This window comes from Ovis canadensis, chromosome 1, assembly GCF_042477335.2.
Source record: "Ovis canadensis isolate MfBH-ARS-UI-01 breed Bighorn chromosome 1, ARS-UI_OviCan_v2, whole genome shotgun sequence".
NCBI classification, from domain to species: domain Eukaryota; kingdom Metazoa; phylum Chordata; class Mammalia; order Artiodactyla; family Bovidae; genus Ovis; species Ovis canadensis.
Window position 1 is genome coordinate 232814904 of NC_091245.1, and position 12555 is coordinate 232827458.

Sequence of the window (12555 nt, forward strand, 5' to 3'; positions counted from 1 at the left end):
CCCCAGACTTATGGTTTCCTGTGACTTGGTTTGCAGTATACATACATTTAGCATACATGCTTGAGAGATTATTATAAGAATAAAAATGCTATAGTAATCAGAGTACTTGAGATTGCCTTGACTATTCTGATTTCTGCTGCGATGCATCGCTTTCATGTAGTTGCCTTGGACATCATCTCTGAGAGGACCAAGTCTTCAGCTTACAGACCACCCTCCTCTCCCCATGGTGTCCCCTCCTTCTCTGGCCCAGTTCCTTTGCGTGCAGGCAGCGGCACATGTGCAACTCCATTTCCCCTCTTGGGTCCTGGTCTAGAGAAATGCAGGAACCTCAGCATTGCATTGGGGCAGCCCTTGATTTCTTATCAAGGAACTTGAAGCTCAGAATTCAGAATTGTGAATACCATAGGATTCTGGGGAAACTAGAATAAAAATATCTTCCCTGAAGAGATAGTACTACCACACTAATTTGGATAAAGTATTTCAGCTGGGCCCCTTCCTGGAAAACTCCATGCCCAGTGGCAGATGGTGAGCAGCCTTGGCTGGGAGTTAGGGAACTTTGGGTTAGGTCTATTGTTGTTCAGTCTAAGACATGTCCAACTCTTTGTGACCCCATGGATTGCAGCATGCCAGGCTTCCCTGTCCTTCACCATCTCCCAGAGTTTGCTCAAACTCATGTCCATTGAGTCAGTGATGCCATCCAACCATCTCTTCCTCGATCGTCTCCTCCTCCTGCCTTCAGGTCTAGCTCTGCCATTTCTTAACTCTGGGCATTCTCACGTTTGCTTTCTGGCCCTTAATTTCTTTGTTTATGTTGAGAATACTTAATAAGTATCCGAAACTTTAAATAAAAGTTATTTGAAAACAGTGTCTTATCAGATTCCTGTGGAGGTAGAAATTACTCTTAGATGAAGAACCAGAGTCTTGAGTTTAGGCCAGTGCTACATGATCATTAAGAGGCCAAGTGAAAAATGTGAAATCAGATTGCCTGCTTTTTCCATTATTCTACTCATTTATTAAAAAATTATTTATTGTGCACGCCTATGTATATGAGACTCTGAGATCAATACCAAGGTACATCAGGAGCAACTCCACTTATGAGGAGCTAACAACTAGGAATCACACCAGGGTGCCTCTATAAAATGAGGAAGTGCATGAAATCAGGGTTTCACAGGTTTGCCTGGTCATAAAAATCCTATGGGGATCTTGTAAAAATGTATCAATTCCAGGGCCATTTCCCAGTCCTACTGAATCAGACTTTGCAGGACAATGTGTCTTGTAGTCTGTATGTGTTACATGAATCGCCCAGTGATTCTGATGACCAGACAAGTTTGAGAAACCCTAGACCAGACTTGGCCAAAGTCTCTTCTTTGAGTGCAATGTTTCTTAGTCCTGACTTCACTGAATTATCAAGGGGATCTTTACAAATATCATTGCCTGGACCACTGATAGAGACAGGGATGTGTAATTGGTCATTTTAATGTGCATCCAGGGGTGAGGGCTGTGGTTTGCAGTCCACCATTCAAATACTCAAGCCTACTTGGGGACAGTTGTTCTCTCTGAGATCAAGGGGAATACCTTTATTCCAAATTACCATCAAAATGTGGATGTTAAGATATTGGCAGTGGTGAAGCATTTAAAGGACACCTGATTCTTATTTAATTCATTGAAAGAAGTTTCCAGCACACTAGGAATGTGTGTGCTGTAGATGCTTTTTAGAGTCATCAGCTTGTAGTAATCACGTCTTGATTTTATTTAATCAAGCTATTTGATCCTAGGATTTTTAGATTGCATTTGTCCACCAAATTTTCACAACAGCTAATCCTGAGAACTCTGTCTACTTCTGAATAGGTATGACTGTGGTGGGGATATAGCTAGTAGGAAAGGTGGTGTTTTGCCTTTCCTTCTTTCAAATCCAGGAGGAGTCCACTAGGGAGTGGGAAATTTAATATTTCACTTTCGTGTGTTTTGAGGGTAATTTGTAAACCCAATTCCATCAATAAAATTGCCAGCCCCAGTGACTGCTCTTTTCACCTGTTGACATTCGATCTGCAAGTGACTCCCTGAGGTCATGGGGACCAATGTGCACCTGGCTTAGTGGCCAGGTGCCCCTGGAAGTGGCCTTTCTTGCGGGTAACACATTTGCTCTGGAATGTTAATCGCTTTTCACAGGGCTCAGCATTTGGATCTCCTGGCCCCAGCCAGGTACCTGGAAATCACACTGCAGCCCCCTCAGGTTGGAACAGGAAGCAAGTCAGGAGCTCTGAGACACTCTCCGGCTGCTGTTGACATATAGCCATATGATTGAGCGTTGTTTCCTCTGAGTCCCCAGCTTTCCCAGTCCCTTATTCCCAGTCCTCTGGGAAATGAAGAAAACTGCCCCTCTCCTTCTCACCCTCCTGTTCATGTGTTCATAGGCAGGTCAGGCTGGGTCTGACCTGATTTGTCCCTTTTTAACTCTCCATCACCAGTAAGTGCCATTTGGTTATAAACTGGTAACGACAGTGGTAACCATCAGTCCCAAAAGATTAAAAAAAAATCTTTTCTCCTTCAGTCTAGCAGGGAACTGAAGCAGTAACACTGAAAAGTTCACAGGTAGACTTATATAACACAAATGCTTGTGGGTTCCTAAGTAAGTAGCCCAACACATGCTTTTCTGTTTAAGTTAGAGGTTAGCGTGCTATAAACCTTGAAGCTTGTCAAGATTAAGCAGCATTGGGCAGAACGAAGTGCTGTGAGTGCCAGCCTCCAGTTATTGGGTCCAACCACATTTTAGTGAAATGAGATTGCCTAGCCTGAGTTTCATTTGTGGGCTTGTAAGTGGAGGGTGCAAGGCAGATGCTATGATTAAGATTTCATTTCCTGGTTGATGCCACCACAGTGATCACAGCACCAGGAGGGGAAACTCATATTTGCCAGCAGGGTTAAATAGTAAGTGGTTCTGAGTTTAATACAAAGATTAAAAACAAAAAGAAACCACCACTACCACCGTAACAAAAACTCACTCAGATTCATTAAGGAAATCAGCTTTTACATTTTAAAAATGAAATCCTTATGTTAGTGTCTTCTTACCTTGTTTGAAGACACCAACTTTTCCTCCCTCCCATTCATTCTTTCCATTCACAAAGGCATTGAATTTTAATCTAAATTTTGTACAACTTATTATTTATTTAAAAATGTTAACTGTTTATACTGTCTAAATATGTAGATTTGACACATTTTAGTTTTGCTTATGTTAGATTTTCAAGTCAGTATTAGTATTTAACTTTTTAAAAACTGAAGTATAATTGCTTTACAATGTTGTGTTTGTTTCTGCTATACAACAAAGTGAATCAAATGTCTGTATACATATATGTACCCTTGCCTCTTGAACTTCCCTCCCAGCAGCCCCCATCCCACCACTCTAGGTCATTTATTGAATTTTAGATGTTGAGGATTGTGAGTGAACAAAACAGCAAAATCCTTATTCTCATGGAGAGAGAAAAACAGTTTTTTGAGAAGAAACAAATATGTCAGGCTATGATGAGCACCATAAAAAGGCCAAAGATAAGTAAAGGCGGTGGAAGGTGATGGGAACCCTTTCTTACAGAGGTTGGGGAAGGCCTTTCTGAAGATGTGAGACTTAAGCAGAGGCCTGAAGGGAGGAAGGGAGTGAATCCTATGGATATTTGGGGGAAGAACTTTCCTGGCAGAGGAAAAGATAAAGTGAGAGGAATTAAGGTGTGAGCATCTTTGGTAGACTGAAGAATAGCAAGGAGGCCAGAGTCACTGGCCTGGAGTGGGCAAAGGAGACAAGTCAGAGAAAGCATGGTTACAGCAGAGGAGATGGCACCTTTGGGAGGTTTTGAGCAGATGGGTGACATGATCTTTCTTATAGTTTAAAATGTTCCTTCTCGCTGTCATGTGCGGTTAAGTGTGGGGAGGAAGATTGAGGGTAGAGCTGAATAGGAGGTGATTGCAATAATCTAGGTGAGAAATAATGGTGGCCTGGAGTCTGTGATTTGGTGGAGGTGGTAAAATGTGGTTGGCTTCTGGACATAGCTCAAAGGGAGAGCTGGTAGACTTTGCTGATGAATTAGATGTGGGTGCATGAGGAAAAATGGAGGAAAAGGTGTTGCTGGCTGTTTAGCCTAAGCATCTGTGTGTGCTCAGTCACTCAGTCATGTCCGACTCCTTCAACCCCATGGAACTGTAGCCCGCCAGGCTCTTCTGTCCATGGGATTTTCCAGGCGGGAATACTGGAGTGGGTAGCCTTTCTTCTTCCAGGGGACCTTCTTGATCTAGGGACTGAACCTGTGTCTCTTGCATCTCTTGTATTGGCAGGCAGAGTCTTTACTGCTGTGCCACCTGGGAAGCCACCCTAAGCATTTGGCCAAAAGTAAATGCCATTTATTGAGAAGGAGAAGATGAAGAAGGGCAACATTTTGGGGGGTGCTTGTTGTCTGGTTCTAGATGTGTTAAGTGTGAGATGCTTCATAGATTCCAAGTAAAAATGTTGAGTAATAAGTTAGAAAAAGGAGTCTGGAATTTAAGGGAGAGTTTGAGGCTAGATTATTGACTTGGGGACTGCCAGCATAAAGATGGGTATTTCAAGTCAGAGGACTAGATGAGGTCAGTGAGAGACTGAGTGAGGACAGAGAAATCCAAGGCTTTTGCTGCTGATACTCTGATATTTACAGGTTAAGGGGGTGAGGAGGAACCAGTGGAGGGACCTGACAAGAACTTTTGAGTGCAGTAGAAGACTCAAGACAGAAAGGTGTCTGAAGCCAAGAGAAGACATTTCAGGGGGAGAAGGTGGTCCAGTGTGTTGCTGGGTATAAGAGAAACCCTTGAATTTGGCGATACGGAGGTCAAGGTGGAGGTCGTCTGATAAAAGTAGTTTCATTGTAAAGAAGAAGAGGGGTCCTTACTAAAGTGGTTTCAAGAAAGCACCAGAGGAAAGTGGAAGGAGAGGTGGAGATAGTGGGTATGGATAGCGCTTTTAAAGATTTGCTGTAAAGAAAAGGAGACACGTCGGGAAAATCACTCAAGTGGGGCTTACTTTTGTCATTCATTAGATGTAGTCACATCTGCCCACCTCCCCTCCCCACTCCCCATCAAAATTCCCCCTACCCCTGCCACACAGGTGAGTGACCTTCAAATAAAACAGCATGTCAGGTCACTTTGCAAGATGTAGAGTATTACATAAAGGTAAGAAGTTTACCCTTCTACTGAATTATGAACTCTGAGGCAGGACTCCTGTCTTATACCTCATAGTATTCCAAGTCCTTCCGATGATGCCTAGCCATGGAGGCTGCCTTTGGTGGAATGGACAGTCAGCTGAAATCAGGGTCTGCTGACTGGCCGCGCGGGGCAACCCTGAGCAGGGAATCCTGCCACCTCTTGTCGGATGGATGGCAGCTCGCCCTTTTCTCTTCCACTCTCACTACTGACAGTTTTATGATTTCCCCGTTCAAAGTGCCATTTTGGAACTCTGTCCTCCACCATAAAATACATCAAGGTGACTCTGTTGGTTGTATCCTCCTACCCTGAAAGGCTCATTATTTAAATTATTGCTTAATAAATTATAAATAAATACAAATTTAAATTATTGCTCATTACTAGCAGTCCTATTTCCCCCAGCAGCCGGGAGGTGCAATGTTATTTTCAGGTTCCTCAGAGCACCTTGGAAATGATGCTAAGTCAGGTTTCTCCCTCGATGTAGCAGCAAAGGGACTGTGGGGAGGAGCTATCCACTGCCACATCAAGTGGGTGACAAGGGGAAGGGTCACACATCCTCACTGTGGACTCTACTGCAGACAAAGCCTCTTTTTTGGACTGACTGAAAAAAAAGAAAGGCAGAGGGAACCTGGTTATTGTCCTGTGATGTGGTGAGCCCTAACTGACAAGGCTGGACCAGCCTGGCTTCTTTTGGGTTAAAGTATCAGGAATAAGAGGTCACAAGCAAGGTGGGAAGGAGAGAAGCAGAGAAAATCTGTCTGTGGTTTTAAAAAAAAAAGTAAGAAAGAAAAGTTCCTGCTTTTCTTTCCTGTGTGAGAAAAACTATTTAAACTGGCACAAAATATATTTAAGAAGCATATTCTTAGAGTTACTTAGAAAAATACCCTGTATATTCTGGCAGCAGCAGAATTTATCCTTAATAGAATTCATATGGGGCCTTCAATGATCACGATGTTTGGAGAGGAGCCAGATAGTAAGTAATTTAAACATCACAGGAAATTAAATTTTGGAATTCAATTTTGCATAAAGTTTTCTGTAATGAAAATGTCACACATAAATTATGAAGTCTGATTATATTCTTTTTTGACTTTTTAATAAAATAATAGAGGTACTTGACAGTCTAGAACAAATGCATATTTTATGTGAATAGTATTGCGTTCAACCAACGTCCTCTGGAAATAATGGAACAGATGTTAACACTGCTCTATCAGCTATCAGGTGCTCTGTTAAACAGCTCCAAACACAAGTATTTATTAAAAAATGCTAACGGGGTTGTCTTTTAGGGTTATCTAATTGTAGGCTTAAAATGTAGATGGTTAATATAATTAATTATACATGTAGAATTATATAGTTGGGCTATAATTTATTATATGTATGCATATATAAATTATATAATATTCTGTTGTAAATTAATTTAATATGGGCACAGGGAATGACTTCTTGAAAATATTAAATAGCTCATAATGTGGTTATAAATCAAAACTAATCTGAATTTCCACTTAATTTTGAATTTTGAGAAGGAGGATGCCTTAACTCACTGTAGGGGACTTTGGGGGTACTGATTGTGTTTTAGATTAAATCCACAGCCTGTAATTATTTTTAATAATATTCAACTAAAAAAACGCCCCAAATAAAAAGCCTGAACACTCTTAATTTGTTTAAGGCCAAGCAGCATTTTTCTTCAAAGGGTAAAATATAATGAACGTTTATTTTGAAAATTGACCTACTTCATCATAACTCCAGGGCCCTAAGCAAGTCTTTCTTCAGGCTCACAATGAACTCTTGCTGAATGCAGAGATCATGACCTTGCTCTCTTCTGGGGGTGAGAAGTTTTGCCTGTGGATGTCCTGTTAAATATTTCCCTCTTTGCATCCTCTTATGACTTCATCTACATGCTTTATGTTGGGGGATGGGTCTGTACATATTTTAAATTTTAAAAGAGCACAACAAAGGTTTCTTCCTTAATCAGGGTCACACAAAAATATGGGCCAAGCTGTTTATCCAGGAGCTTGTGTCTTCTTTTGAAAAGTAGGTCATCTGAGTCTATAGTGGTAGGAGGGTGAAGATGATGGTTTCCAAGGCAGTTTATTCAGACATGGATATCTTTTTGTTTTTATCCAATTTTTTAATGACTAGGGTGGCCAACTTGTCCCAAGGGATAGGCTACCCACTCCAGTGTTCTTGGACTTCCCTTGTGGCTGACTTGGTAAGAATCCGCCTGCAATGTGGGAGACCTGGGTTCGATCCCTGAATTGGGAAGGTCCCCTGGAGAAGGGAAAAGCTACCCACTCCAGTATTCTTGCCTGGAGAATCCCAGGGAAAAAGAAGCCAGGCAGGCTACAGTCCATGGGGTCACAAGAATCAGGCACCACTTAGCAGCTAAACCACCACGATGAGTTTTTGTTGAGCCAAGTCACTGAGATGTGGGGATTGGTCTGTTGTGGCAACTTTTGCCATTAGAGAACTTTTTGTCTTGAAGTAAGGTGCTGCCATTAGAAAAACCCAAAATACATGGCATCATCTTAGTCATCAAGGATGAGTTGTATGGAGACCAACATCAAAGCTAGAAAGATGATGATACCTGATACATTGTGGCAAAATATTCAGGTAAACTATTGCTTCTAATAAACTTGCAGTGCTATCAGAAGGAGTGAGAAATAGGACCTTAGCATTGTGTGATACTATCGGTTGTGTTTGGCAAGATAATACAAGAAAGAGATAAGGTAAGGAGAGGAGCAATCAGTCTATAAAGCAGAAAAGAAAAGGAACAGAGTTTAAAATTCAGGGCCTAGGAATTTGGAAGAGTTGATTGTTTCCAGAACCTGACTATAAAAGATGGCATTTAAGAAGACTTTGTGGTGGTGGTAGTGGGGAATGTCGGGGTTGGGGGGAATGCCTCTCAGTTGATTAATATGCCTCAAGGAAAACACTGTTCAGGATGTAGTTTTCCCATTCACACCCAATAGCCTGATTTTAGTAGCCATCATGAAACTGAGAGGAGACATGGAAGTGAGGAAACAGATAAAACAGACCTGAGAACCACGTTCTCAGAACCAAAGGCAAAGTCCTCTGAGTGTGCCTGTTATCCTATGAAGTGAAGAGCAAAGAGAACTTATAGGCAACTACATAACTAAAGCAACCATAAAAAGGTATCTGAATATTCAGAACTCAGAACAACCCCGGGGCCCTTAAGAGTCAATGAGTAGGAAGAAAGATGAGAAAGCTTAATAGCCCCCCAGGAACCCAAACTCCTCAAAGCTCACTTTGGCTAAAGAATAAGGGAAAAGAAGAATCTTTCAGAGGATGACACTAAGAGGCATGGTAAACAATGGAGGATGGAGCTTCTCAGAGAGCAGAGTCGTAGCTTAAGCAAGGGGCCTCCCAGCCCCAGTCAGCTGGGCTGGGTTCCATAATTGCTACAGCTCAGTGGCTGCTGTGTTCTTCTCTTTGCCAATGGCAGCATTTACACATGACTTAGTGGGTGGGGGTGTGTGTACGTGCATATTTGTGGAGAGGGAAAACTTGTCTTTTGTAAAATCAGAACTCCAGAGCTTAAAAGTTACATTTAACTGAATCTGATGGACAGATAACTGGACATTTCCCAGAAAGATGAAGCTTCAAGTTGAGTGCAGCAGCTGGATGGAACTTTGGCTTGTTTCCCTTGCAGAGGAGTTGAGTGTATTCTGTGTAGGAGAAGGAAACAAAGAAATACCTGGTGATGAGAAGGGTGGATTGTGGCATATTTAGTAAATGATAATCAAATATTCCATGTGTTCACTTATATTTCCCAGGCTCTCTGCAGGTAGCTTAGGTATGTGATTAGTTGACTTCCACTGAGTAGAAATGGCCTATTCCTATAGGCAGCCATTCCTTTCACATGGATTCTTATTTACTAACTTTTATTTTAAGCGATATGTCCTAAGTTGCCTATATATTCCAGAGCATATCTTACTTGGAGCTTACATCACTTCTATTTACCATCAATAGACACTACTTTGCTCTTCCAATGATAGAGTTGCCTGTCATTTAGGGACCAAAACTTAGTTTACATATATCCAACACTGGGCAGGCTTCTTCCCAAATCTATGTGTCCTGAAAACAGACTCTAGTTTTTACATCCTTGCCATTTTTGGACTCAACTAGAAACATCATATACAAATGTGAGAGATTTCATTACCTCCAGAGCACTGTCTATTTTAAGTCTTCACCATATTTATCAAATGGAAAACTTGGTCTCAGTGAGCCTTTCAGAGAAAGTGATTGGCTAGAATCACAAGTTTTCAGTTTTGAATTGCTTCTCCCAAATATTACCCTAAGGATTTCAGAAATTTTATTTCTTGGCTTAGAAAGAAGATGACTCATTCAAGTAGAATTCTTTTCTTGAGTAAAAAAAGTCACAGGAGAGACTATTCCTGATGTGGTGGCCAAAAGGAAGACCCTTATCCAAGTAATTGCTTCCTGACCCTCAAGCCTGGAATTCTAATTCCACTGACATCTCTGGTTGTCGAGAATACCAGCAGCATTGCTAATGCAGTTGGCCTTATCTGAAGATGTACATTCCTTTCTGCTAAATTGCCTTCCATAGACACACACGTAAAACTGTCTCTATTTATGGATCATAGCAGATGGGACTAGCGGTTTCTCTCCCTCTGATCTGTTAATTCCAAAGAGCTACCATCTTTACTTTTTGCTCAGCTGCTAAGCGAAGCCAGGTTTTTGTGATTCCAAGGGACAGCACGAGGAGGAGTGGCAGCCAGAGCAGGCTTGAGGAACAGACCCGCTGTCCTAAGATGAGACTGGTGTCAGGAGTTCAGGTCTGCACTGTGACTGTGTTGTTTTTCTCATGATTTGGGATAGTAGGGACTTCCTTCCTGGGTGCTGCCCCCAGGTAATGAGAGTGTTGACTTCTGGTGGAGAGGGTTGGTGGTGGGAAGGAAGGGGCAGTCTTTGGGCATAGACTCTTAGATTCTTCAGACAGGAGAGAAACAGCCATGACAGGACATTTTTATCATCCGAGTGCTCTGCATCTCAGTTTCCTTAGTTTCTGAGTGAAAGTTACTGCATCATAAAACATTAAGAGTGACCTCCTATAAAATTAGCTCCCACTCAACATCCACATGCTTGTCTGCTGGCTCCTGCTGGGTTTCTGAGGTGGCAAACATCTGACAATAAAATGCAAACACAAGGGAAATTGATTGCAGGGGAAATAGAAATTTTCGCAAAATGTGCAAGATTTCATAAAGTTGAGAGAAGTCATGTTGGAGAACTACTTCAATCACATGTAGTCACTAACAAATGAGGATCGGTCAGGGTTAAAAATGTAAAAGTCAAGGTTGATGGCTTCACTATAGATTTTGAAAGGAGCATCATTGAACCCTCATTATTTTTTCTTGGAAAAATTTCTGAAGTTCTTGGGTTTATTTGTGAAAATGACCTTTCCTAGGATCTTCCAGGCATGTGGAAAGAGAAGATTGTTGTTATTTTGCTCTTTGTTTGACCGAGAAAGTTCCATGAAACCCAAACAAATCAAACAATACTTGATATATTCTTTGTTCCTTCTGGGTTAGCAACTAGTTGCAATTATGATCTATACTTTGTTAAATATAGACTAAAATTAATTTTTTAAATTTGAGTTTCATTTCTTCTTCATGTTAAATTATAGTAGAAGCTTTTGTTCTCCACTACTTATTATGCCCATATTTTAAGGGGACTTAAAACTTTTTCAGGTACCAGCTGATCTTAGAGAGGGAAGGACTCCTGTGTACACAATAATGGAATAAAAATTATTTTACTTCATTTTCATTAGAAACAATTTGAATAGTAAATAGGGAATAATACAATACCAAATATATATAAATGAACTATTACACAAATATAAATTATATAATGCATACTTTATGTATCTTATTTATATATGAAACATTCCTTAGTTCAAGGCATATTCTCTTTTAAAAAATTTAATTGTATTTGCCATGTTATTTTCACCTTAGATTATCCTTTTTCAGGGGCTTCTTGCCTTTAGGTCTTCTGTCAGCTGATAATCAATGTCTCAGTGTTTAAATAATCCATATTTATTTAGTCACTTACCTGAAACTGCTTGCTTGATTTTATCTGCTCCAATTCTTTCTTATTTTCCTGGAACTAATCCCTGTTTGCTTGGTTCTGAATGTTGGAGCAAATTCCCTATGCTGTCTTGCTGTAAGGTGAGGCAATAGAATATTTATAAGCTATAACCCTCCTTACTGAGTTTGTGAAAATCATTTCCTTTGGCAAAACCTTAGTTTCATAGTCTCTAAAATGGAGTTCACACCTTCTTTTTCTCTCCCTCAAATGGGACAATGTCCATGTTTGGGAAAACACTTCGTACAGTGTAAAATGGAACTATCATTGACAGAACCTCTATTAGAAAGCATGTGGAGCTGACTATTTGCATATTTCCCTTCATGTGATCAAGTGCAGAGTCCAGGTATTCTTGTAACTAACTAGGCAGTGTGACTGTAATAGTCTTTGATTATTGCGAAACAAATGCCCTGCTCTAGTTCTTTGACACTCACAGTGGAAACCTCCAATCCCTTTATGTCTTTCCGAGCTATTTCTCATAGACTCACTCAAACTGTCCCAGAGTAAACAACTCAGTGTAGCCCTGTGACCTTGGGGCACAACCTGCCCGAAAGGAGACTACCCACCCAGTAACTCGGACTCCAGATTCCAGCTGAGTAGTCTGAGTGCTCCCTCTCTCTCACCACTCCTAACTTCCAGAAAACTAAGATCTGTCAATTCCACCTCTGTAATACCACTTGAATCCATTTATGCCCCGTCTCCTTTGTTACTGGCCTATTTCGAGGGGCTGTTAGGCCCCACCTAGACACTCCTTGAGGGTCTCACCAGCAGGCCTCTACAGAGGCTGAAAGATGCCCCGCTGGTGGATGGGCACTGGTGCTCCTGCACACAGGCAGCTAGAGGGTCTCACCAGCAGGCCTCCACAGAGGCTGAAAGATGCCCGCTGGTGGATGGGCGCTGGTGCTCCTGCACACAGGCAGCTGGAGGGTCTCACCAGCAGGCCTCCACAAAGGCTGAAAGATGCCCACTGGTGGATGGGCGCTGGTGCTCCTGCACAAAGGCAGCTGGAGAAGCAGCAGGACTAGAGTGAGAATTCTTTGCAGGCCCGGGTCTCAGAAGCTAATTTGACTTTGACTTTGACTGACTTCTGCTGCCTTATCCCTATTGGTTAAGCCAAAGGAGGCACTTGGTGGCAAGGGTTGAGCTGTTTTAGTTTCCCCATAATTTCTATCAGAACCCACTAGACCTACCCCAAAAGATACAATTCAAGTTTGCTGT

General features: G+C 41.6%; 1 protein-coding gene across 3 annotated transcripts in view; it reads left to right on the plus strand.

The window, feature by feature from the left end:
• The window catches only part of LOC138424570 (uncharacterized), a 404438-nt gene that overhangs the window by 26374 nt on the left and 365509 nt on the right, over positions 1 to 12555 (plus strand). Inside the window, exon 1 of one of the 3 annotated variants that reach the window (XM_069561725.1) lies at positions 6071 to 6190. The exons of the other annotated variants lie outside the window; for them this stretch is intronic. Coding sequence (XP_069417826.1) covers positions 6148 to 6190 — 43 coding nt within the window. The 5' untranslated portion in view covers positions 6071 to 6147. Of the gene's footprint in view, positions 1 to 6070; positions 6191 to 12555 lie in introns of those variants that run through there. 3 annotated transcript variants of the gene reach the window in all.